The following is a 27,591-nucleotide window of genomic DNA, read 5'->3' as shown; positions in this document are numbered from 1 at the left end:
TCCGTTGTTGGTGAGTTCGAATCCCATCAAATCTTTTTTTTTTAACGTGATTTTTTTTTTAACGTGTATTCTTTCGCCGGTTAAGGTTAGGCATGGTTAAGGTTAAGGTTAAGGTTAGGCATTGTTTCGGAGTTGGTTAAGGTTAGAACGGTTAAGTTTAGGCGCTGTTAAGGAGCTGGTTAAGGTTAGAGTTTGTGTTAGAGAATGGCAATATTCTTTCTATGGTTAAGGTTAGGCATGGTTAAGGTTAAGGTTAGGCATTGTTTCGGAGTTGGTTAAGGTTAGAACGGTTAAGTTTAGGCGCTGTTAAGGAGCTGGTTAAGGTTAGAGTTTGTGTTAGAGAATGGCAATAGACAGCCTATTTCCGCGCGACAGCTCTCAGCAGCCTCGTTGCGCGTCCTGAGTTTGCCGCGTCACGTGCCTGTCGGGGCCAATCAGGCCTACCCGGAAGTCACTTACTGTTGCGGAACCGGTACACGCAGCCTGGACAGGCCTCTGTGTGAATGCTCTGACAGTAAGTGTGTGTGTGTGTCTCCTGACACAATAGTCCTGTTGTCACCAGTAAAGAGGCCCCTCGTTCTCAGAAACCAGGCTCGAAATAGCAAGCCCACTAACCGAGAAAGTGTGTGTGTGTGTGTGTGTGTGTGTGTGTGTGTGTGTGTGTGTGTGTGTGTGTGTGTGTGTGTGTGTGTGTGTGTGTGTGTGTGTGTGTGTGTGTGTGTGTGTGTGTGTGTGTGTGTGTGTGTGTGTGTGTGTGTGTGTGTGTGTGTGTGTGTGTGTGTGTGTGTGTGTGTGTGTGTGTGTGTGTGTGTGTGTGTGTGTGTGTGTGTGTGTGTGTGTGTGTGTGTGTGTGAATAGCGGACGCCAAGCCATTTATGCAGGAGAGAGGCTTCCTGACACAGGAGGACAGGAGGACACTTAGAGCCCGTTTCCACCTGGCATTAAGATCTGATCCGGAGACGCGGCTCTTGAGTGCAAGTGTGAACTAGACTAGAGGATGAAATTTTTTCGGGATTCCCGCGGGATGGGAGTCAAATTCACTTTGAATCACGTGATTGGGCAGGACCGGGAGTAAACGTCAACGGGGGCAGAAGGGAGTGGGAACTATATGACAACAAAATCAATGGGATTCGGGCGGGAGTGGGAGGGGGTGGGGATCAGTCTCTGTGGGAGTGGGAGGGAGTGGGATTTTTTTTTAAACTCTCACTCGGGATTGGGATGGGATGGGATTATTTCTGTGGGAGTGGGAAGCAGCGGGAGTCAAAATCCACTCGCATGTCAGCCTCTAGTGTGAACGCACCCTCGAGACACACTGAGATCCGATCGCTCAGTCTGTTTAAACTTAAAAAAAAGCACAAAATTTAAGGGGTGGTGATAAAATTCCAAAAGAAAATCGCACAAACAAAGACCATTTGAAACATGTGATATCGAGCGTCTGCACAATCTGTGTGTCAATGTTGGCAGCATTTGAATGAACACTACCACCATCAGGACTATTGTGCCCCGTATTTGAGGATGCCTAGTTTGGCATTGGACTGGACTGGACCTTTGTGCATTGTTTTGTAAAATGTCATGCCTATGAATGCTGTACACACTTATTTGGCACTATTGCGCCCCCTATAGAGCAATTTTATGGTTTGTCCTCATGATCATAATATTCACTACTGAATACCATGATTATTGTGTAAAATATTGATGACTTCTGGCCACTTTTTTGCTAAGAGACTGACTTCGTCGAAGTTTGTCGGTTGGCGATGGCTGATACTATTTATCCAATCTGGCCAGTTTGAAAAGCCTTGAGGGGAAAACATTTATTTTGACACAATTTTAAATGGCAGAAAATCTATCTAGGTGCAAAATGGGGTGTGGTTTATATGGATATATGCATTTGGACCGGCATAATCCAGGAAGAAAGAGGGTGTGGTTTATATGGATATATGCATTTGGACCGGCATAATCCAGGAAGAAAGAGGGTGTGGCTTATATGGATATATGCATTTGGACCTGCATAATCCAGGAAGAAAGAGGGCGTGGTTTATATGGATATATACATTTGGACCTGCATAATCCAGGAAGAAGTTTCTTTCTAAGACTTAAAGTTCAAGAGTCACTGACCACATAAGGTTTGTTGTTATAGTGCTACCATCTGGCTAATCGGTACAATTTATTTTGTCCGAGTATAGTGGGTGAGATTTCCAACCTATTTGTCTGAGACCCAGACACTTTTAGCAGAGAAAAATAAGAATTATATAACGGATACAATAGGGTTCAAAGCCCCTTCTGGGCTTGCACCCTAATAATAAGAATCCTAACGGATAAAATAGGGTTGAAAGCCCCTTCTAGGCTTGCACCCTAATAATAAGAATGCTAACAGATATATTTGGTGCAACATTGACAGACAGACAATTACGGTAGAATAAAGTAAAAATGTGGAATCAAATAAAATGGAATATAAACTAAATTAAAATAGAAGCACAATAGACTATAATATAATTATAAAATAAAAATGGGATAAAAATAAGCCAGGGCTGTACAATTGTGCACGGAAGATATTATAGGCCCTGTAATATCTTTTGAAAATCTTAATATGCATGGCATTTCCTGCTTGTTTATGAAAGTTAAAAGCAGCTTGACTATATGATTAGTAGAAAGAGGATTGTTGAAGCTGTTTTCGTCATGGTGGTGTGATTTATAGGCATGCCTCAACTGTTAAACCTTCTGCCTTCAGATTTATTACTGGTGACCGATATGATACCCACCACTGTGTCCTTTATGAAATGGTTGGATGGCCTTCTCTGGTTGAAAGGCGTAACTGTCATTGGTATTTGTTTATTTATTGGTAAACTTCCCTCTTACATCACAACTAGGGATGTCCGATATTATCGGCCTACCGATATTATCGGCCGATATCGGCATTAAAATGTGATATCGGAAAATATCGGTATCGGTTTTCAACATTATTATTATTTTTTTTTTATTTTTTTACATTTTTTTTTTTTTTTTACATTTATATAACCTTTATTTACCCAGGCAAGCAAGTAAGAACAAATTCAGATTTTATTTATTGTCAAAAGTATGCATAATGCATTACAACAAGAGATATGTAATGTTAATTACCTGAAATTATTCCATTTTTTGGGGGGGGAAACCCTGCATATATCGATATCTGTTGATATCGGTATCGGAAATTAAGAGTTGGACAATATTGGTATCGGTAAAAAATCCTATATCGAGCATCCCTAATCACAACACTGCTGGAATGGAATCTTGGACCCTATTCTACACGTTCAAATGACTGGCTTGTTCTTAGGGTTCCTCCAGTTTGCTCGGAAGCATCAAAGGAAAAAGCAGTTTTTCCTAGTTCAAACACCTGGAACGCCCTCCGACTGACTCTGAAGCTGAAGGTTCTTCCTTATTTAGCTATAAAAGTATGATCTCCGACCACTGTTTGTAACTATCTTAGCAGATTTGTTATTGTTTATTCTTATTTAATATTATCTTATTATTACAGGATATGAAATTGTTGATAAACTGTGTCTTGTTTTGTAAGCTTGTCGTTGCTGTACATGAGGGTAACCTCAGTGTCTTACAAGTTGAAATAAAGGTTTGAAATCAAATTAAATGTAGGTGTCATACCTTTCACATGATAAAGATACGAAATTGCATTACTGTCTCATGTCTTAAGTACCATTCAGAGCATTTTAACTCGGAATCGTTGTAGCTAACGGCAGGTCATGAATACATTGAGCCACAACTATGAGAAGTTACTTGACAATTGCAATTCGTTTTTTTTGTAGTTTGACTTTACTATGTGAACGACTCGCATGAGGCCAGAAAAATAAATAAAAATGATATTGATAATGAAGATACATAATATGTACCCTAAATAATAATGATATGTAATAATGAAGATGCATAATATGTACCCTAAATAATAATGATATGTAATAATGAAGATGCATAATATGTCCTCTTTAATGTAATGTATCTTTTATTTTACAGCCAGATTCACCAGAGGGCAGACACACTGGAGGACTGTGGTAAATATACACACTGTAATACACCATATATATGGTAAATATACACACTGTAATACACCATATATATATAGTGAATATACACACTGTACTACACCATATATATGGTAAATATACACACTGTAATACACCATACAACACGGTCTCTGAAACCGAGGAGTGTCATGTGTATAAACAATCGTGCCGTTGTTGTTGTTGTTGTTGTTGACGAAAAAGTCATAGGTTGAACCATGTGTGCATATTTTTTATTCAGCTGTTGAAACGTGCCCCCAAAATGTTTTAGAAATGTACCAATAGGGGGCGCTACAACAAATGCAAAGAAATGGCAGGGGGCGTGGCACAACATAAATCAGACTATACATAAAAAAAAATAGTTTGTCCAATCATTACAAGTGTAACTATTTAGTTGTTGCTTATCTGTATCTCCATGGTGCTACACCTTATATTTTTAACAATGTATAAATAAAATAATCAATAAATAATAATAATAATATTTTATAACTAGGTTTGAACTGATACACGAAGCTGGTGCAACATGCTGCTTCTTTTACAGCTAAGGTTCCTGTGTGTGTGTGTGTGTGTGTGTGTGTGTGTGTGTGTGTGTGTGTGTGTGTGTGTGTGTGTGTGTGTGTGTGTGTGTGTGTGTGTGTGTGTGTGTGTGTGTGTGTGTGTGTGTGTGTGTGTGTGTGTGTGTGTGTGTGTGTGTGTGTTCCTAACCCCTCCTGAGTCCAGTCTCTCTTACAGCCGCCATGAAGTCACAGTCCAGCAATAGAAGAGGAACTCGGAGAGATAGAGAGAGAGATAGAAACGGAGAGAGAGAGCGAGAGAACTGAAGGGAAACTTCATGCTTTAATGTGGCTGAGGAGCGCCTGATTTAATATTGAACTTTTGGATTGTTAGAGAGAGAGACCCGGGGAGGAGGGGTGGTTATTTATGCAGGATCGTGTTTCTCTGTCTCTCTAGGCCGGGACAGTTTTATTAACTTCTTGCTCCGACGGTTCACTTGGGGCCTACCCCCCCAGCGGCTGTAGTAGGCATAGATATTTATAGAACACTAGATAGCTTAAGGCGGAGTCACCAGCGTCACTGAACCGCCGCCATCTTGCTCCAGTTAGCCTTGAGTGAGAGTGAGTGAGCTGCACAGACAAAAATACTCATAACTCGCTGAAATATTGACGGATTTACAAACGGGTTGGTTTGCTATAAACATCAAAGATGTAGTTATGATGCTGCATACTTATAATTTTTTTTTTTTTAAAGATGTTTTTTTTACAAACCGCTTGAATCATAGCCACGTTAATAATGCTTGTAATAAACCAAACCGTTTGTAAATCCGTCAATATTTCAGAGAGTTATGAGTATTTGTGTCTGTGCAGCTCACTCACTCTCACTCAAGGCTAACTGGAGCAAGATGGCGGCGGTTCAGTGACGGCAGCGCGGGCAAGCTATCTAGTGTTCTATATATATCTATGGTAGTAGGCGTCTATACACCCCCCCCCCCCCCCCCCCCCCATCTGTTGATCTACAATCCGTTAATGCAACTGCGGAACTCCTTTATCCGTATTCCGCTGCTGAGCTGATTGTAGTGGGTGACCTTAACCTGAGCCGTTTAAATGATATCTTAACGCATTGGACGCCAGAGGGCGCTGTGGGCATTGGGCCGCTGCGTGCCAGAGCTTTGTTCAATGGAGATAATGCCGTGTTTGATGACGAAATATTATAGCTATGGATCTAATGACGCTGTCGATTGTCAGTGAGTTACTTCTGGTCAACATGCAAAAAACAGATTGTTTTTTCATCCGTACATTTCCGTTTTATACCGTGGTGAATAAGAGTATAATTTGGGTGATTTTGAGTAATCACAGGAAAAGACGCGAAAATAGCCCTTTAGTGAAATCCAGTTATCTTATCACGTTGTCATTTTTCGCCTGATTATCGAATCTTCCTGAAATCAACGCTAGATTATCGTTATGTCTCCTCATGCACCCATGAAAGGGGGCTTGTAGCGGGGCTCCCCTGCGTGCTGTGATGTGACCAACGGTAAACAGCACACACACAGTCCACACACAGCTTCGATCACGGGAAAAAAAATATCAGATCAACGCAAGATTAGATATAGTGTCATTACCTTGTCTCTGATGTAATGCAAAAAATATTATCCAATTATCTGATCGCCATTCCAAGTACTGGTCGTGGAGGTCCGTCCCACGTTGTCCGGCATTGCATATGAACACGGGGGGGGGGCTACTTGATGCATCGTTGTAAGCGCTTGTCCTGCCGGAGTATTTAAACCCCGCCCGCACGGCTCAGCTCGGCCCAGAAAACAAACGACATCGTTTCAAATGGAGTGCAATAGCGGCCACAGGCGTTAGAGGGTGGTATTGACCGTCTGCCAGCTCAGACACATTCAGAACAGTATGCACAGGCTGCCCCGATTAATTATGAATGGCAATAGCGAATAAAAGAAATAACGATTAAAACCCGAGATATCTCAGGTTTGGCGCCCAGCGCATGGCGAGTTAACCCGGGATATCTCGGGTCTGGCCCCGAATGTGTTAAGGAGGTCAGGGGTGTCCTAAATGTAATTCAGCCGATAACAGAACCCATTAGACCTAGTTTGAAAGATCGGTCACTAATTAGGGTTGACAACATCATTGCCTGCGGTGGACTGGAGCTGGGAGGAATCGGGGATCACGCTTGCCCTATAGACCTGTTCGCTGTATACGTCAGACTCGGTGTGCGCGCGCATCACTGGGGCAGAAAGGAGCGTAATCCTGGTCAGAACAACGGGGCAGACTACAATATATTTGCATTTGTTAGCCATGCTAGCGATCTAAACAATCAATCCATGCCAAAGCTAATGTAAAAGGTGAAAGACTCATACTCACAGCCATGCTGATTTGGCTAAATTACATCCAGCCGTTTTCGTTTGAAACAACTTTTAGTCAGGGGAGTGCCATGGTTTCTCCATAGAGCCCTGTCGTATTCTTTTAGCGCAGCAGCTCTTAGTCACGTGACTCGGTTGGTATTGCTGATTGGCTCGAACACGGTATGTTTGTATACAGTGAATAGGTCTATTGCATGTGTCAGAAGTGTGTGATTGGAGAATACAAGGTCTTGCATGGTAATGAGGAGAAATCTTAGTGACCAAGCTGTTTAAAACAAATAATAACAACAACAATATATTTACCCACAAAATGGATAAATAAATAAAATAAGATGAAACAAAAAAAAACACTTTCAACAATGGCGTTGACTTAAATCCAAAGACTTTGTTATGAGTTTGTTATTATTTACACACACAGGCCCTATTGGTAACCGTCCACTTCCCCTTGCACAGAACAGAGTGCCTTCAGACTGACAAAGTATGAAATATACACGAATACTTGAAATATACATGAAAACAACAGCAAAAAAAGGTACAATCAGTCAATTATATTAATAGTTACACTGCCGGCCAGTATGACTTACTACCATAGTGTCTATACCTGTATCACTGTACATACTACTACAACTTATGTACGTACATCTGATTAGCACTACATCTCAGTAGTCCCAATTTGTATATTTTATACCCAGTTCAATCACCTGTACATTGTATATTACTATTGTACTATTGAGACCGGCCCCTGCTGATGGCGCTCAGTCATTGATGTAAATGTTAAACGGTGTTGGTCTCAGGCGGCAGCCCTGTCTCACACCTCGTTTTCGGGCGAAGAATTCAGTTTGGAGAATATATATATATAGCGATATATATTTATTATAGAATAGGCCGTCATGCCAAATAGAAACAAAAGCTTTAAGCCCTGCTGGTCTCTGAGAAGAACAAGTTACAGGTTGAAAAAACCCTCAGCTCAGAACTGCACCTGGCTCGCTGATAACAAACTATCATTACACCTGGGTAAAACAGAGTCCATTCTCTTCGGATCAAATAACAAACTCAGCAAGACCGACGGCTTCTCAGTTACAGTGGGTGACAATATTGTCACAAGGAAAGATGAAATAACATACCTAGGTTCCATCCTAGAGGAAAATCTTTCCTGTGACAAAATGGCATCCAATGTAATAAAAAAAGTCAACCAACGAACTAGATTCTTGTACCGGATCTCCTCTCTGGTAAACAAGAATACCCTGAAGACTCTAGCAGGAGCACTCATTCAAGGGTACTATGACTATGCCTGCACCTCATGGTACCAAAGCACCTCAAAGGCACTAAAAACAAGATTACAAACATCACAAAACAAACTGGTCAGACTACTACTTGACCTTACTCCTAGAACCCACCTCACCCCTGCCCACTTTGACTACCTAGGATGGCTTAGAGTAGACAACAGAGTACAGCAACTTGCAATGGGCCTGGTCTACAAGATGCACTATACGACTAAGGTACCCATGTACATGTCAAAATACTTCCCAAAGGTCAGTGAATACCACGACCACAACACCAGAGGGAGCTCAACAAATCATGTTAAACCCAGATTCGGCTCAAACAAGGGACTAAACACGTTTTGCAATTATGCCACATCAATGTGGAACGCCCTACCCAAAGCTGTAAAGGAATGTGAATCCCTACCCACATTCAAAACCGCTCTTAAAGAGCACCTACGGGAGGCTGCAATTCGAAACTGGCCACCGTAAATGTCCAAACCCCCCCACCCCCACCCCCTCCTAATAGACGGTCTCCTCCCCACCGTATGTATATATTCTCTCCCCACCGTATGTATATTTCTCTACCACCCACCCACCCCCTCCTAAGGTACAGTCTCCTCCCCACCGTATATATATATTCTCTCCCCACCGTATGTATATTTCTCTCCCACCCACCCACCCCCTCCTAATGTACAGTCTCCTCCCCATCATATGTATATATTCTCTGTTAGGATCTATGGGTAACAGTACTGTATATTTGCATATCGTATATGTCACAAATGTAACAGTACTATATACCTGTATGTCATGTATGTCCCTATGCCATAAATGTCATGATGTCATGTATGTTGTGTATATCATAAATGTCACTATGAATTGAAAATGGGGGACCCTGATGTAAACAAGACAAACGTCTTTCTCTGGTCTGCATCTCCTTAACAATTGTGTGTATTGAGCCATACTGTATTGTACCCATTCTGCAATCTGTTAAATAAAGTTTTCATTCATTCATTCAACAAAACAATCACATATTTAGGTTTGGTACACGTGTTTTTCAACAAGGGTGTGTAGGGTGTAAATATGTAGTACAGTAATTTGGAAGGAAGCCAATCTGACACTTACTCAGGGCATTGTGTTTCGTTAAGTAAGGATATAAATCCTTTATTTAAAATGATACAAAATACCTTCCCCACACTACCGCTCACATACTGTAGATGCCTCTGAAATTATTGGGGTCTAATTTATCTCCACTTTTATATATGGAGGAAATAAGCCCTTGGCTCCAGAAAACATCCAGAACTCAGAACCAAGTTGAATAACTTTAGGTCTCTCTCTCTCTCTCGCTCTCGCTCTCGCTCTCGCTCTCTCTCTCTCTCTCTCTCTTCCCCCTGTCTGTCTCTCCAGGGGTAAACACCATTCAGGAACAGATGAGAGGGGGAACGAGGGATCAGCCATTCAGGAGAAATCTTACGTTCCACGTTTCCTCCAGATCCCACCGGACCTGACAGTAGAGGAGGGCCGCTTCTGTCGCATCGACTTCAAGGTGACACACTGTTTAGTGAGGACATAAAGTGGAGTTTCGTTTTCAGTAGGGATGCACCGAAATTTCGGCCACCGAAAGTTTTTTCTGCCGAAAATGACCAAAAATGGCCTTTCGGCTTTCGGCCGAAAGAGTTTTTTCACCGAAAATATATCACCGAAACAGAAACAACCTGTAACCTAACGCGTGTTGTTGTGGTTACAGTCATTACATGCGCGCTGTTTCTATGTGTCGCACTGTTTCTATGTAAACTCAGCGCGCAACGCGTCCAATAAATGCGTCTTTAACATGCTTTATCCTTATTTACTATTATGCCCGTCGCGGTTAACTTAAGAGGGGGGGATTGTGTTTCTCACATTGACGCTGTCTGTCGTTGATAATATAATCTGAAGAGCATTATTATTATTATCATTCTCGAGAATACACGTCGTGCGTCTACTGTGCCAAAGTCAAGAGAGCACATTCATCTGCGGACTAGAAAGGTGCGCTCAGTAGAGCACAGATGTCCGCCACTTGACTTGGAATTAATGTACTGTATGCATTCATAAGTGCTGAATAAATGTTTTATGGACCATAATAGTGATTATTTATTATTTAAGTTAAGTTTAGCCATAATCATCTATTTTTCCATAATCAGGTAGCTGAACAACATTGGTAAAAAAAAATCTATTCTATGAATCATTTTCGGCCTTTCGGCATTCGGTTTTCGGCCAACTGTTTACTATTTTCGGTATCGGTTTCGGCCAAGAATTTCCCATTCGGTGCATCCCTAGTTTTCAGTGAGGACATAAAGTGGAGTTTTGTTTTCAGTGAGAACATAAAGTGGAGTTTCGTTTTCAGTGAGGTAATCGACTCTCATAAATCTTCCGGCTCTCTTTCCTCTCTTCTCTTTTCTTCTCTCCTCCTCTCTTCTCTCCTTCCTCTCTTCTCTTCTCTCCTTCCTCTTCTCTTCTCTTCTCTCCTTCCTCTCTTCCAGGTTGGAGGTCTTCCTACACCAGACCTGTGCTGGTATTTGGACGGTAAAGCCATTCGACCAGATGACTACCATAAGATGTTGGTGTGTGAGAAAGGAATGCACTCCTTCATCATCGAGATCGTCACAGTCCACCATGCTGGAGTATATGAGTGTGTGGCCAGGAACCGTGCTGGGGAGAGTCGCTTCACCATGAGGCTGGATGTATTAGGTGGGTACTGGATGTTAGGGGTGTAACGGTACACAAAAACCACGGTTCGGTACATACCTCGGTTTTGAAGTCACTGTTCGGTACGGGTTTTCGGTACAGTGGGGGAAAGTTTGGCTTTCCATGTTCCACTCAGGGGTGATGTAGTGTGCAATAACTAATTGTACCTGTAGGGCTGTCAACGAATTGAAATGAATAATCAACTTGTTAAAAAAAAAAAATTATATTAGATTGTGAAAGAAACAGCCCCCGGTGGGCGGCTGTTAGTGGTTAACATACCGTTGTATTCGTTCGGTATACAGTCGTACTGAACCTAAGGTCCAGTACTGAAACGGTACGGATACGTGTACCTTTACACCCCTACTGGATGTATTAGGTGGGTAGTGGATGTATTAGGTGGGTAGTGGATGTAGTAGATGGGTACTGGATGTATTAGGCGGGTAGTGGATGTATTAGGCGGGGTAGTGAATGTATTAGGCGAGTAGTGGATGTATTAGGTGGGTACTGGATGTATTAGGCGGGTACTGGATGTATTAGGCGGGTACTGGATGTAGTAGATGGGTAGTGGATGTATTAGGTGAGTAGTGGATGTATTAGGTGGGTAGTGGATGTATTAGGTGGGTAGTGGATGTAGTAGATGGGTAGTGGATGTATTAGGTGAGTAGTGGATGTATTAGGTGGGTAGTGGATGTATTAGGTGGGTAGTGGATGTAGTAGATGGGTACTGGATGTATTAGGCGGGTAGTGGATGTATTAGGTGGGTAGTGGATGTATTAGGTGGGTAGTGGATGTAGTAGATGGGTACTGGATGTAGTAGGTGGGTAGTGGATGTAGTAGATGGGTACTGGATGTAGTAGGTGGGTAGTGGATGTATTAGGTGGGTAGTGGATGTATTAGGCGGGTAGTGGATGTAGTAGATGGGTAGTGGATGTAGTAGGTGGGTAGTGGATGTAGTAGGTGGGTAGTGGATGTAGTAGGTGGGTAGTGGATGTATTAGGTGGGTAGTGGATGTATTAGGCGGGTACTGGATGTAGTAGATGGGTAGTGGATGTAGTAGGTGGGTAGTGGATGTAGTAGATGGGTACTGGATGTAGTAGGTGGGTAGTGGATGTATTAGGCGGGTAGTGGATGTAGTAGATGGGTATTGGATGTAGTAGATGAGTAGTGGATGTATTAGGCGGGTAGTGGATGTAGTAGATGGGTAGTGGATGTAGTAGATGGGTAGTGGATGTATTAGGTGGGTAGTGGATGTAGTAGGTGGGTAGTGGATGTATTAGGTGGGTAGTGGATGTAGTAGGTGGGTAGTGGATGTAGTAGGTGGGTAGTGGATGTAGTAGATGGGTACTGGATGTAGTAGGTGGGTAGTGGATGTAGTAGATGGGTAGTGGATGTAGTAGATGGGTACTGGATGTAGTAGGTGGGTAGTGGATGTATTAGGTGGGTAGTGGATGTAGTAGATGGGTACTGGATGTAGTAGATGGGTAGTGGATGTATTAGGTGGGTAGTGGATGTAGTAGATGGGTAGTGGATGTAGTAGGTGGGTAGTGGATGTAGTAGATGGGTAGTGGATGTAGTAGGTGGGTACTGGATGTAGTAGGTGGGTAGTGGATGTATTAGATGGGTAGTGGATGTATTAGGTGGGTAGTGGATGTAGTAGATGGGTACTGGATGTATTAGGTGGGTACTGGATGTATTAGGTGGGTAGTGGATGTAGTAGATGGGTAGTGGATGTAGTAGATGGGTAGTGGATGTAGTAGATGGGTAGTGGATGTAGTAGGTGGGTAGTGGATGTATTAGGTGGGTAGTGGATGTAGTAGGTGGGTAGTGGATGTATTAGGTGGGTAGTGGATGTATTAGGTGGGTAGTGGATGTAGTAGGTGGGTAGTGGATGTATTAGGTGGGTAGTGGATGTATTAGGTGGGTAGTGGATGTAGTAGGTGGGTAGTGGATGTATTAGGTGGGTAGTGGATGTAGTAGGTGGGTAGTGGATGTAGTAGATGGGTAGTGGATGTAGTAGATGGGTAGTGGATGTATTAGGTGGGTAGTGGATGTAGTAGGTGGGTAGTGGATGTATTAGGTGAGTAGTGGATGTATTAGGTGGGTAGTGGATGTAGTAGGTGGGTAGTGGATGTATTAGGTGGGTACTGGATGTAGTAGGTGGGTAGTGGATGTAGTAGATGGGTAGTGGATGTATTAGGTGAGTAGTGGATGTATTAGGCGGGTAGTGGATGTAGTAGGTGGGTAGTGGATGTAGTAGATGGGTACTGGATGTAGTAGGTGGGTAGTGGATGTAGTAGGTGGGTAGTGGATGTATTAGGCGGGTAGTGGATGTAGTAGATGGGTACTGGATGTAGTAGGTGGGTAGTGGATGTAGTAGATGGGTACTGGATGTAGTAGGTGGGTAGTGGATGTAGTAGGTGGGTACTGGATGTAGTAGATGGGTAGTGGATGTAGTAGGTGGGTACTGGATGTAGTAGGTGGGTACTGGATGTAGTAGGTGGGTAGTGGATGTAGTAGATGGGTAGTGGATGTATTAGGCGGGTACTGGATGTAGTAGGTGGGTAGTGGATGTAGTAGATGGGTACTGGATGTAGTAGATGGGTACTGGATGTAGTAGGTGGGTAGTGGATGTATTGGGATGTATTAGGATGTACTTTATTCCCATCCAGCCCAGGAGGTCCTGCGCCCCCCCACCTTCATCCAGAAGATGGTGAACTCTCGGGCTCTGGAGGGAGACACCGTCAGGTTGGAGTGTAAAGTCGATGCCTCCCCTCCCCCCCAGCTCCACTGGAAGAAAGATAAAGACATGCTGCGCCTTGACCCCAACAGGATGAGGTAACCTTCTACACACCTTAATATACCGCTGCTGTCGGGACAAAACCTCATAACTCCAAAAACCCAACTTTTCAGCAGATGAAAAAAACGAACACAGATTTGAGGGTGAATAGAGTTAGGAGGTTTAGACAGATGATCGGTTTAATGCTTTCCCATTGTTTAAACTGTGTAAAACCCACACACACATATGGAGGATGATCTACGGAGTTGATTTATATAAAAAAATATATATATAAAAAAAATTGAGTTATGAGGTTTTGTCCCGACAGCAGCGATACTCTGGTACACCCTAATACACCGTACAATGTTTACAACATATATCATACAATATACCTTACAATATATCTTACAACATATCATACAATATACCTTACAACAATTCCCTGGCCTACAATGTACTTTAACAACACATCATACAATATATTATATAACATATATAGCTATGATGTAAAGACCTCAACATGATGCGGTAACCTTACACCCAATATACCCTAATTATACACCAGACATAAAATATACCAAACAATATACAATAAAATATACCATGTTCAGACGGACTGTTTGGGGACAGAGAGATGGGGTTCCTGCCGGTTTTAACGAGTTAAATGCAAGACTTTTTTTAATACCACTTTCTGTCTCTGTCCCCCTCTCCCTCTGTTTCTCTCTCTCTGTGTCTGTATCTCTGTGTCTCCCCCTCTCTCTCTGTGTCTCCCCCTCTCTCTCTGCGTGTCTCTCTGTCTGTCTGTCTGTCTGTCTGTCTGTCTGTCTGTCTGTCTGTCTGTCTGTCTGTCTGTCTGTCTGTCTGTCTGTCTGTCTGTCTGTCTGTCTGTCTGTCTGTCTGTCTGTCTGTCTGTCTGTCTGTCTGTCTCTCTCTCTCTCTGCTGTCTGTGTCTCTCTCTCTCTCTCCTGTCTGTGTCTCTCTCTCTCTCTCCTGTCTGTGTCTCTCTCTCTCTCTCCGTCTCTCTCTCTCCTCTCTCTCCCCCCCTCCAGCCTATACCAGGATGGATCAGGCCGACAGTGTTTGCTGATAGAGAGAGTTGTGAAGACTGATGCTGGCTGGTACACTCTGTCAGCCATCAACGAAGCTGGGATGTCCACGTGCCACGCCCGGCTGGACGTAGGGAGTAAGTTGTGTGTGTGTAGCCAGTGAATATAGTAAGGTGTGTGTAGCCAGTGAATATAGTAAGTTGTGTGTGTGTGTGTGTGTGTAGCCAGTGAATATAGTAAGGTGTGTGTAGCCAGTGAATATAGTAAGTTGTGTGTGTAGCCAGTGAATATAGTAAGTTGTGTGTGTGTGTGTAGCCAGTGAATATAGTAAGGTGTGTGTGTGTAGCCAGTGAATATAGTAAGGTGTGTGTGTGTGTGTGTGTGTGTGTAGCCAGTGAATATAGTAAGGTGTGTGTGTAGCCAGTGAATATAGTAAGGTGTGTGTGTGTGTAGCCAGTGAATATAGTAAGTTGTGTGTGTGTGTGTAGTCAGTGAATATAGTAAGTTGTGTGTGTAGCCAGTGAATATAGTAAGGTGTGTGTGTGTGTAGCCAGTGAATATAGTAAGTTGTGTGTGTGTGTGTGTAGCCAGTGAATATAGTAAGTTGTGTGTGTGTGTAGCCAGTGAATATAGTAAGGTGTGTGTGTGTGTGTAGCCAGTGAATATAGTAAGTTGTGTGTGTGTAGCCAGTGAATATAGTAAGTTGTGTGTGTGTGTGTGTGTAGCCAGTGAATATAGTAAGGTGTGTGTGTGTGTAGCCAGTGAATATAGTAAGGTGTGTGTGTGTAGCCAGTGAATATAGTAAGTTGTGTGTGTGTGTAGCCAGTGAATATAGTAAGTTGTGTGTGTGTGTGTGTGTAGCCAGTCAGTGAATATAGTAAGTTGTGTGTGTGTAGCCAGTGAATATAGTAAGTTGTGTGTGTGTGTGTGTGTAGCCAGTCAGTGAATGTAGTAAGTTGTGTGTGTGTGTGTGTGTAGCCAGTGAATATAGTAAGTTGTGTGTGTAGCCAGTGAATATAGTAAGGTGTGTGTGTAGCCAGTGAATGCAGTAAGTTGTGTGTGTGTGTGTAGCCAGTGAATATAGTAAGGTGTGTGTGTGTGTGTGTGTGTGTAGCCAGTGAATGTAGTAAGTTGTGTGTGTGTGTAGCCAGTGAATGCAGTAAGTTGTGTGTGTGTGTAGCCAGTGAATATAGTAAGGTGTGTGTGTGTGTGTGTGTGTGTGTGTAGCCAGTGAATGTAGTAAGTTGTGTGTGTGTGTAGCCAGTCAGTGAATATAGTAAGTTGTGTGTGTGTGTGTAGCCAGTGAATATAGTAAGTTGTGTGTGTGTGTGTGTGTAGCCAGTGAATATAGTAAGTTGTGTGTGTGTGTGTGTGTGTAGCCAGTGAATGCAGTAAGTTGTGTGTGTGTGTAGCCAGTGAATGCAGTAAGTTGTGTGTGTGTGTGTAGCCAGTGAATGCAGTAAGTTGTGTGTGTGTGTGTAGCCAGTGAATGCAGTAAGTTGTGTGTGTGTGTAGCCAGTGAACGCAGTAAGTTGTGTGTGTGTAGCCAGTGAACGCAGTAAGTTGTGTGTGTGTAGCCAGTGAATGTAGTAAGTTGTGTGTGTAGCCAGTGAATATAGTAAGTTGTGTGTGTGTGTAGCCAGTGAATATAGTAAGTTTTGTGTCTGTGTCTAGGTTGATCCATCCCTACAGAAAGGTCTTTAGAATTAGAATCCGAAAGGTCTTTATTGCCAAGTAAGCTTTCACATACAAGGAATGTGTCTTGGTCGTTTGGTGCATCAACATTAACAGACAATTCAAGTAGAATAAACTAAAATGGAATATATAAACTAAATAAGAATATAATATAGGACAGGGCTGTACAATTGTGCAGGATATAGTAGAATATAATATACACTAAATTAGAATAAAAATACAGTGGAATAGATTATGTAACAGGGCTGTGTATTGTGCTAAAACAAAAAAGTGTAATCATACAGATTCGTGTCCGTTTGGACGAACTGATGGATGCGCTACCGCCCGCAAAGCGACAGTAACACTTTCCATTGAGTTTCTATCCATAGTAACATAGTGGTTACCATGGCAACCCAGGTTGTAAAATCAAAACAACAGATGGGGAATGCCCTGCACGCTACACTGAACCACACAGACACACACAGACACACACACACACACACACACACACACACACACACACACACACACACACACACTAGTATTGTGTGGTAGGTATAGTTTGAGTTCTGCCTATTAGGTTTCGGCTTGATCACATAACAGCATTTGCTAGGCGAGCTAATGGCTAGGATACTGGATACTGTATGATTAGCTTGGCTTCTATGAGATAAGGCCACTGGTATTTTATCACCCTGCGGCTCAGAGGCAATGTTGGCATCCACAAAATTATCCATAGTGACTTTCTTTCACCAGGACTTCATGCCTTAATTATCAATAGTGACTTTCTTTCACCTGGAATTTAACCCTTAATTATCAATAGTGACTTTCTTTAACCAGGACTTCATGCCTTAATTATCAATAATGACTTTCTTTCACCTGGAATTTAACCCTTAATTATCAATAGTGACTTTCTTTAACCAGGACTTCATGCCTTAATTATCAAGTGACTTTCTTTCACCGGGAATTTAACCCTTAATTATCAATAGTGACTTTCTTTCACCAGAAACACAAGCTTTAATTATCAATAGTGACTTTCTTTCACCAGAAACACAAGCTTTAATTATCAATAGTGACTTTCTTTCACCAGAAACACAAGCTTTAATTATCAATAGTGACTTTCTTTCACCAGAAACACAAGCTTTAATTATCAATAGTTGACTTTCTTTCACCAGAAACACAAGCTTTAATTATCAATAGTGACTTTCTTTCACCAGAAACACAAGCTTTAATTATCAATAGTGACTTTCTTTCACAAGGAATTTAACCCTTAATTATCAAGTGACTTTCTTTCACAAGGAATTTAACCCTTAATTATCAATAGTGACTTTCTTTCACCAGAAACGCAAGCCTTAATTACCAATAGTGACTTTCTTTCACCAAGGAATTCATGCCTTAATTATCAATAGTGACTTTCTTTCACCAGAAACACAAGCTTTAATTATCAATAGTGACTTTTTTTTTTTTTTTTTATTATTTGATTTAACCTTTATTTATCCAGGCAAGCAATTAAGAACAAATTCTTATATACAAAAGCAGCCTGTCCGGCAGGCTTTCATATCAGAGTGAGAATGATATACCTTTGTAAACGCAGCCAGGAATTAATGGAGATTAATATGCCATATTTTTCATCTTTAAATTCACAAGTAGGCCTGAGGTTTCATAAGTTGACCGCTGCGCTATGGGCTAAGCTAACAGTCAGAATGGGCATGATACCATATATGATTACTAGATGACTATCTGATCAAATAATAGCATCCGGCAGCTCGGGACTAGGAGCGAAAGAGAGGACTTGTGCTGCCTTCAAATGGAACTTGTGAGTTTGTGGTCTCAACGTGGGAAGTTGAGTCTACCAAGGATATAGAACAGTAGATGTGACCTATCTCAAACCCTGCCCTCTTTTCTTGATCCTCCAATCACAACTGTCGCTTACCTCAGACTTCCTCGTAAGCGACAGCTGTGATTGGAGGATCAAGAAAAGGGGCAGGGTTTGAGATGGGTCTATTGGAACCAGAGGTGAAAGAGGTCGTAATGTTGTCTTTCCAATCCTTGGAAAGGATGAGACTGAATACAAAACCAATAATGTTTTGTATTCAAAGTAATGAGTGTAAGACAACAAGCCGGTCTAGAATGAACCAAAGAAATGTAATTCTGGTAGAATCTTGATTGTAATAAGAAAACAAATCATGCTTTCAATCATGAAGATGATCTCATGAATTATAATTGTGCATTTATATTGTAGACAATGATTTTATTTTTGCTAGTTTGCCTGAACATAATACCATATGTAAGAACTGTATTTTTTGGTATTCTGAATGGCTAATATACTACATTAAGCAATATATTTAATGTATTATTTTGCCGTTACACTGTGACCATGCATATGCAATAGCCTATTCTCACATATCAATAATAACTACCATATACATATGCATTTCAAAGTCCTATATTTATCTCAATTACACTAATTTCTTTGAGACTGCAAACTAATCAAATCAAATCAAATTTATTTATAAGGCCCAACAACACACGTTAATGTCCCCATGGGCCGGACACGTCTTCTTTAAACAAGTCAAGAAGAAAACATAACAATAAGTCAAGAACAGAACAAGAACACCATAAGGTCCAAACATATTTAGATGAATGCAATAAAAAAATAAAAAAATAAAGAATGCAAGCACTCCCAGACATACCCCACGCGAAGGTAAGGAAAAACTCACTAAAACCTAACAATAGGGAAAAAAGCTCCACAGGCAGTGTGGAGGAGAGAAACCTTAGAAGGGCCATTCAAGGGGGGATCGCCCTTCTTAGATGTCGGTGATAGTAGTGTTGCAGACGGACAGTTGGTAAGCATGCACTCATGTGAGTAGTGAACCACAGATGAGTGCATGCAATAGCAACTGAACATTCAATCTTATTCAAACCTATCTCAATTCTTCATCAGAAACAATATAGGCTACTGTAGGCCTATTTTTATTCGTGCATTAGAGACCCTATTAAATTGTGGGGTCTTCATAACCCCTGTTGACCACATGACCACGTGAGAGTTGAAAAGAACTGGACTCTGAGCCGTTGAACTACAAATCCCCCGTCTCCGCCTGGATTACTGATCGAGACGTGGGTTATTTTTGGTTTGCTTTACGGAAAGGAATATCATGTAAAGGCACCGAGGTCAGCTCAGCTGACAACAAGTGATGTTAATATATGATGACAGGACTCAGTTTGGGGTTAGCTAGATGTGGTAGCGTTATTTGCGACCCCTTAGCTAGCATTAAAGCAATGTTTGCGGGTTATTGCTCTGTTTAGCTAATAGTTAAATACTATTACAGTAGCTAGCAATCAGCAAGGTTAAAACCATAACCTTAAAGGTGCTGTAAGTGGTATTTTCTTGTTAAAATAAGTGTTAAATAGCTCTACATTCTGACGGCCATCACTGATATAGAGTGTCTGGCCAGTAACATGGGTCTCCCAGTCCCTCCGCTCTGCTGTAAACATAAAATACATTTATATCCTGTTCCCACTTTATCCAATCAGGAGAGAGAACTCCACACTGCAAAGATGGTCTGAAAAAAATAAGTTTGAAGTGAATATGTGTTTGAAACAAGTAAAATAATCTCCCAGTGCAGTAAGCAAATTTGGCTTGGCAAGATTTCTTGAAATAAGTAAAAAAAAAATATCTAGGGTTCTCTCTCCTGATTGGATAAAGTGGGAACGGGATACCAGAACATTTATTTTCTGTTTACTGCAGAGCGGAGGGACTGGGAGACCCATGTTACTGACCAAACACTCTACTGTATATCAGTGGTGGCTGTTGGAATGTAGAGCTATTTAACACTTATTTTAAAATACCACTTACAAGGGTATTTTAAACCCATATAAGGGACAGGGAGAATGTGAGACAGACAGACGGACAGAGAGAGACAGATGGATGAGAGGAGAATGTTGACCTCCACAGAACTCAGACTTGTAACAGGAGCTGCCTAAGCTTAATACACATACACACACACACAGACACACCTCTCCCCTGGCTTTGATATAGTGTATTACACCGGGCTGTATCATGCAGGGTAGAACAGGGTTATAACCAGACTTTACCATGCAGGGTAGAACAGGGTTATAACCAGACTGTATGATGCAGGGTAGAACAGGGTTATATATCATCTGGCTTCGCGTCTCGCTCTGCCTATACTGAGATATATCATTATCTCCAGCACCTAGTGTGCCCACGGAAACAAAACAAATGCACCCACTTGCACGTGACCACGCCACTCCCATGCGTGCCTCTATATTAGGCAGGAAGTGGTCACGCCTCACCCTTCCTCATTCGTTTCCAAACGTGGAAGCAACTAGATGCACTTTCAAACAGGAACTTTGTTATGTAGGGAGAAATTACGCAATGTTGGGCTTTCGCCAGAAGTACGCCAGCCCCCGGATCCTTCTCGGCACGTCCAGAACAGCACGCCGGTCCTATCCTGTGTTTTTTCCTCGTCGCTTGACAGCGGACCGATGGACTTCGCGCGACGCTTGGCAGTCGAGCCAAGGCGCGCTCAGGTAGGACCTGCGTTGGTACTGGCATGTGTAATACTGCTTGTTGTCTCGTGAGATGACCGGGCGATGTATTGGCGCGGGGGGGGGGGGGGGGGTGGGGGGGGGATATTTGGATAAACGTGGTCATCATGACTCACTGTTGGATGTTTCTCCAAGTATCTTAGCGCGCGCAGCTGGTGCTAATGCTACAATGTTGGGGCGCCGTTTCCCATGTACCCCGCCGGGGCTGTCTTTACTCTTCCCTCCTCTTAACCATTCCTGTGAGTTGCTGTCCTGGAGTGCTGTCCGGAATGTCGGACGTCCCGTGATGAAGGCCGGGAGGATGCGACCCCCTCTGCGTGCCCTCCTGTCTCCGGAGGTCTCGTAGTGGTGACCGGAGTGCCGGACGTCCCGCGATGATGTCGGGGAGTTCGCGACCCTCTCTGCGCCGCCCCCTATCTCCCGTCTCCGGCTGTCCCTGAGCAATGACCAGAGTGTTGAATGTCCCGTGATTAAGACGGGGAGGACGCGACCCTCTTTGCACCGCCCCTGTGCCTCAAATAGATTCGCTATCAGCTCTATCTTCAATCTTTCAAAATGTTCAGTTGCTATTGCATGCACTCATCTGTGTTTCACTACACACTTGAGTGCATGCTTACCAACTGTTAGTCTGCAACACTACTATCACCGACATCTAAGAAGGGAGTCCCCCTTGAATGGCCCTTCTTTTTTTTCTTTTTTTTTTCTTTTTCCCCCTCCATTTTCCTCCGATTTTCTCCCATCCCAATGTTAGTCGTATGCCAATTCCCAGTCCCTTCCTGGTCGCTGCGCTTTACCCCCCACAGTCAGATCATTTGGGAGAGTGGAGGCTACCACGTGCTTCCTCCGACACACGTCCAGCCAATCACCGCTTCTTTTCACCTGGCAGCGCGGATTCTCATTGAGAGGGCGTAGCGTGTGGGAGGACCACACTATCCCCCTCACGTCCAATCCGTGCTTAGCAGGCACCCCGACCGAACTGTAGGAGTCGCTGTTTACAACGACCCGGACCCACCCCGCCAGCTTCTCCCACCCTCTGATACAGCCAATTGTATCAGTGCAGACGGCCAGCCAAGCTGGTGACAACCCCGGAGCTGTGAGCTGGATTCGAACAGGCGAACCAAGCTCACAGCTCCGGGGCTGGTGACGAACGCAATCTCCGCTCGACCACCTAACCGCCTCTTGAATGGCCCTTCTAAGGTTTCTCTCCTCCACACTGCCTGTGGAGCATTTTTCCCTATTGTTAGGTTTTAGTGAGTTTTTCCTTACCTTCGCGTGGGGTATGTCTGGAGTGCTTGCATTCTTTCATTTATTTGCATTTATTTTAAATTTGTTCGACCTTATGGTGTTCTTGTTCTGTTCTTGACTTATTGTTATGTTTTCTTCTTGCCTTTTTTAAAGAAGACTTGTACGGCCCATGGGGACATTAACGTGTGTTGTCGGGCCTTATAAATAAATTTGATTTGATTTGATTCATGCTGATGGTCAATCGGTGTCTAATGTTGGGGCTTATTTACCCTTTACATGGGTGGATGGGCTGACGACAGGGCTCAGGGCAGGTGTGCATTTTGTGAATCTGTGAATTGAAAATGGGGGACCCTTATGTAGACAGGACTAACGTTTTCTCTGGTCTGCATCCCCTTAACAATTGTGTGTATTGGGCTAGCCATTCTGCAATATGTTAATAGAGTTTTCGTTCATTCATTCATTTATCCCTTCACGGGTGCACACCGCAGTGGAGGTTGTTACATGACTACTGGTGGAGCAGTGCTTTACTAGTAGTAGACTTTGGTCAGCAGCCGCCACTGGTGTTCTTTGCTTAGTGGAGCAGGTGGCATCGGTCCTTTGCCCTGACATGGTGGAACGGTATCCCGCCCGGCCGACAAAAGGCGAGTCGGCCCGGCAGGTGGCTGGTGGGCTGATGAAGCTTATACCGCCGCGGTACAGAATTTAGCAGCAACTAACAACATTGCTCAATTGGCTGCTTTTCTGTCAAAAATGGTGTCGGTGGTGGGGCCTTAGGGCCAGTCGACGTCAACCATCGCGTCGTGGTCCCATGGGAGGACACGATGAGCGGCGTTTCCTCCCGATATTCTCTGGTGCCCGAGAAATCGGGGGGGGGGGGTCAGACCCATACTGGACCTGTCTCATGGAAGGTTCAGAATGTTGACCGTCACCAACCTGTTAAGCGCTGTCAGGTGGGGGACTGGTTCACCTCCATAGACCTGAAGGATGCATATTCGCATCCCGATCTTCCCTCCTAGGACATACCTACGCTTCCTTTTTCATGGCTTAGCGTACGGGTACCAGAGGCTGCCGTTCGGCTACTCTCTGGCTCCTCGCATCTTCACCAAGTGCGTGGAGACCGTGCTGGGGCCTCTGCGTCGTCAGGGGATACAAATTTTATTCTACCCTGGAGGACGTTCTGGTCCTCGGCCGGTCAGAGAAGATCGCCAGGTCTCATACCAGGCAGGTGGTGGAATTCCACACCAGCCTGGGTTTAGCTGTAGTCTGGAACAAGAGTGCTCCTCTTCCTAGTCAACGGGTGGAGTACTTGGGCTTGTTTCTAGGTCTAAGGTCTGTGGGCATCCCTCTCAGAGCGGCGGCGAGAGGATATTCTCGGCACGCTCGGGAGGTTCCGTCCTGGCAGGACGGTTACGGCGCTGACCATGATACGCCTGCACGGTATTATGGCATCTGCTCAAGCTGTGATCCCTCTTGGCCTCCTCTTCATGAGGAGGATACAGAGGTGGGTTTTTCAGTGTGAAAATAGACCCTGTGAGAGTCAAGTGGAAGCAGCTGAAGGTTCCCATGTCAGTACTGGGGACCTCGCCTTCTGGGGCGGGGGGGGGGGGCTGGGGCCCTCACCAGCGGGGTCCCCATGGGCAGCAGGCTGTCACACGTCACGGTCTTCACCGACGCTTCCCTCACGGGATGGGGGGGACATGTCGGACCGACGCAGTAGGGGGCAGCTGGCAAGGACCATGCTGCCCGGTCTGCACTACATATCAATGTGTTGGAATTGAAGGCAGTGCTGTACTGTAAATTGCACCTCATCCCATTTCTGCCTTGCACTATATAGTATTGTATATTAGTACACTGCATAGTATTGTATATTATATGGTAACTCAGTTACGTCTATTCTGCATCGAACATTGTACATATGTCTATACTGAACACTGTGACCTAATTTTTTTACTTCTAATTTACATGCTATACTATGTTATTTTATTTCATACTTATCTTGTCTTGCACAGTCTCTGGAGCGTAACAGTAAGAAGCATTTTGTATAAAAGTATTCTGTACTTCTGTATGACAACTATTAAAGAAACTTGAACTTGCTTCTAGTCCTCGGACGGCTCGGCCATCATGTGATGGGCGAGCATGTTCTGATCAGCACGGACAGCACGACGTCGGCGTCGTCAGACAGGGAGGAGTACGCTCCCCCCGTCTCCACCGGGCGGCGGCCGATTCGGTCCGTGGCCGCCCGGGATTCTGTACGCGTTCCCCCCCATACACCCGATAGCTCAGCTGTTGGGGCGGATACGTCAGGAGCGTGGGACTTTGATCATGGTCGCGCCTGGCCGGGGCTCGGCTGTGTGGTTCCCGGCCCTGATTCAGCTCTTGGTGGCCCCGCCGTGGCCTGTTCCGTGGTCACCGCTGGCCCTCTCTCAGGCACGCGGAACTCTGTTCTGCCTCCTGTTCTGGGGCAGCCTCTGGGCTTGGCTGCTGAAAGGGTGAATCTAGTGGGGATGCGTCTTAACTCTTCTGTGGTTAACGCCATCCGGAACGCGCACGCTCCGTCCACTACCGCGGCTTACGCAGGGAAGTGGCGTATGGTTCGAGAGTGGTGTGAGGTTGGGGGCTTGGACCCGGTGTCATGCCCCCTGGACTCGGTTCTGTCCTTCTCCAGTCTATCCTGGATGGGCGGTTGGCCTCGATATTTAATATTATTATTAATATTATGCCGCAGCTATATCTTCTTGTCATGTTGGCTTTGAGGGCAGAACACTGTTCAGCCACCCTCTCGTTGGACGTTCTTGCTTGGCGCACGGCGTCTCAAGCCTGTGGAACGTTCTGTCTCCAAGTCGGGACCTCCAACTGTTCTGGAAAGGCTGTTGGGGGGGCCCCGTTTGAGCCTCTTGAGCAGGCGCCATTGGATCGTCTGTCTTACGACCGCATTCCTTTTTTGGGCCATCACCTCCGCTAAATGCGTGGGTGAGCCAGAATGGGTACAGTACAGCTCAATACACACAATTGTTAAGGGGATGCAGACCAGAGAAAGACTTTCGTCTTGTTTACATCAGGGTCCCCCATTTTCAATTCATAATGACATTTAGGACATACACAACATATAGATATACACATATAATAATAATCTAATTTAATCATCTAATCCAACTTTATTTATAAAGCTTTAACAGCATATTAAAAAAATATAAGCAGCACTAAAGTAAGTAGATAAAAGAACAAGAGTGCTAAAAAGGGGGGGAGATAAACATAGGCAACAATACAAATGTAAATAGATATAATCATGACATTCATGATATACAGTACTGTTACATTTGTGACATACAAGATATGCAAATATACAGTACTGTTAAACAGATCCTAACAGTAAATATATACATACGAGGGGGAGGGAACACATTAGTAGGGGGTGGGTGGGTGGGAGGGGGGTTCAGATATTTACGGGGGCCAGTTTCGAATTGCAGCCTCCCGTAGGTGCTCTTTACAATATTGTTGTTTAATAACCTTGATGATGAGGTAAATAATGATGTTAATATCATGTAGATAATTAAACTCCTATGGAGAGTGGGGTCATTACTGATTTATACTGGCTAAAGGTAGATGTGTTATGATTAAATTAATCTCTCTCTCTCTCCCTCCCCTCCCCCCCCTCCCCTCCCCCCCCCCCCCCCCCCCTCTCGTCTCCCTCTCCCCCTCTCCAGCTCGTACAGCTCCGGTTATGAAGACGGCCCCTCCGGGTTCTAAGACCCTGAAGCTCTGTCCTCTCATCTGGCTCATCTGCCTGCCTCTCAGCCAGCCGCTCAGCCCGCCGCTCAGCACACCGCCCCGCTCTACGAGAGCGAAGAACTCTAGAACCACCACGGAACCTAAACGCAGAACCTTATCAGAATTCATGTAAAGTAACTGTATATTATCTCACCTTTAGCGCTGATCCGGGCTGCGCTGACGGGCTGGAGTAATGTTCCTTTTAATTCCAACTGGAGACGGAAAACGGTTGTCGGCTAATGGCGACTACGAAACAAAGTGCTCCTGCATTTTATTCTCAAGGAGTGGCTACATCGATTCATCACCGAACCAACCGACTGTCCATTAAGTTTGTTTTTAAATTATAATCCAACATAATCTCGCGTTTGCTAACGGATGGCGACGTATCCGTCGGTTTTCGGAAGGTTCATCCCCTCCGAACTTTTCTGTCCATCAAGATGGACCCCGGTTCTGATGGAGATGGACTCATCACGAGCCCCGTCCAACAGACGGACATTGAAGCATAATGAGAAACGGACGTAGATGGACAGACGCAACGGATCGATGTAGCCAGGCCTTCGACCTGCAATCAAAACATCTTTATTGGCAACAACATTTCAGTACAATCTCTTTGTAACATGAAGGTCTTCATAACGTGGTTATAATGTCTTTGTAGCTGCTTTTATAAAGCTCTTTGTAACCGGTTATAAAGATATTTGTAACCGGTTATAAATGTATTCGTGACATGGTTATAATTATAAATGTGTTCGTGACATGATTATAATGGTCTTTGTAACTGGTTATAAAGGTCTTTGTAACTGGTTATAAAGGTCTTTGTAACTGGTTATAAAGGTATTAGTACTGAAACATTGTTTAAGCTCTTGGTTCCTCAGCTGCAGACTCTTTAAACCTCCACTAGATGTCCCTCTAGTGCTGAGAGAGAGCTTACATCTCTGTCCGTCTGCAGCAGAGATGGACCCAAGTTCTATTACAATCTGATGTTTTTTTTCCCCAACATGATAAGCTTATGCTCAGCCCTCAGCCAGTATCTCTCTACAGTAACAGCTGATCTGAGACCAGTTGTGTCACTTCAGACGCGGTGAGGTTGATAATATCGTCACGTGATCCTCCTCCTCCCCGTAGGAACCGTTATCGTTTAGGCAGCCGATGAACTCGGAGCCCCCAAGGTCAGTCGGATACAGATACAGTGAGCTCTCCCGTCCCTTGTCGCGTGTCGTCGATATAGACGGCAGCTTGTCTCGTGTGTTTGAGGCTGCGGGCACGAGGGAACAGAACCAGAACCACTCTGCATGCTGCCCTACTACTGGGTCTTGAAGGGGTTAAACACACATCTGACGTTCTTGTTCCTCCGTAAATCCAGCCTATATATTATAATATTTCTGTTTTTAAAAGTTTTAATTATTATACCAGTATAAATATGGATGAAGTTATTTATTTGAATTTAAGTTGAAGAGATGCATACGCAGTTGCCTTGACAACAGTGTTGGGTGAGAGAACCAGAGATGCATATCGGTAAGAGTTTAGCAAACCTGTCGACAAACTGTACAAAGTTTTATTTTATTTTTTCAATCTGTTACCGATAAGGGCTAAGATCTCCGGAATGCACATG

At 43.9% G+C, this 27,591-nt stretch overlaps 1 protein-coding gene across 1 annotated transcript in view; it reads left to right on the top strand.

Moving 5' to 3' along the window:
• myot (myotilin) overlaps positions 1-26,069 on the top strand; it is a gene marked incomplete at both ends in the record, with an annotated part of 35,408 nt that extends 9,339 nt beyond the window's left edge. Inside the window, 7 exon segments of the mRNA XM_084331950.1 lie at positions 4,003-4,040; positions 9,591-9,729; positions 10,703-10,910; positions 13,577-13,742; positions 14,733-14,866; positions 25,919-25,977; positions 25,980-26,069. Of these exon segments, the coding sequence (XP_084188076.1) occupies positions 4,003-4,040; positions 9,591-9,729; positions 10,703-10,910; positions 13,577-13,742; positions 14,733-14,866; positions 25,919-25,977; positions 25,980-26,069 (834 nt within the window).
• Positions 26,070-27,591: the final 1,522 nt, after the last annotated feature.

The sequence above is a fragment of the Notolepis coatsorum genome (genome assembly GCF_963971535.1).
Source record: "Notolepis coatsorum genome assembly, chromosome: 16".
NCBI lineage: Eukaryota > Metazoa > Chordata > Actinopteri > Aulopiformes > Paralepididae > Notolepis > Notolepis coatsorum.
The sequence above is the reverse complement of the archived record's forward strand: the minus strand, read 5'-3'. Positions and strand labels throughout refer to the sequence as shown.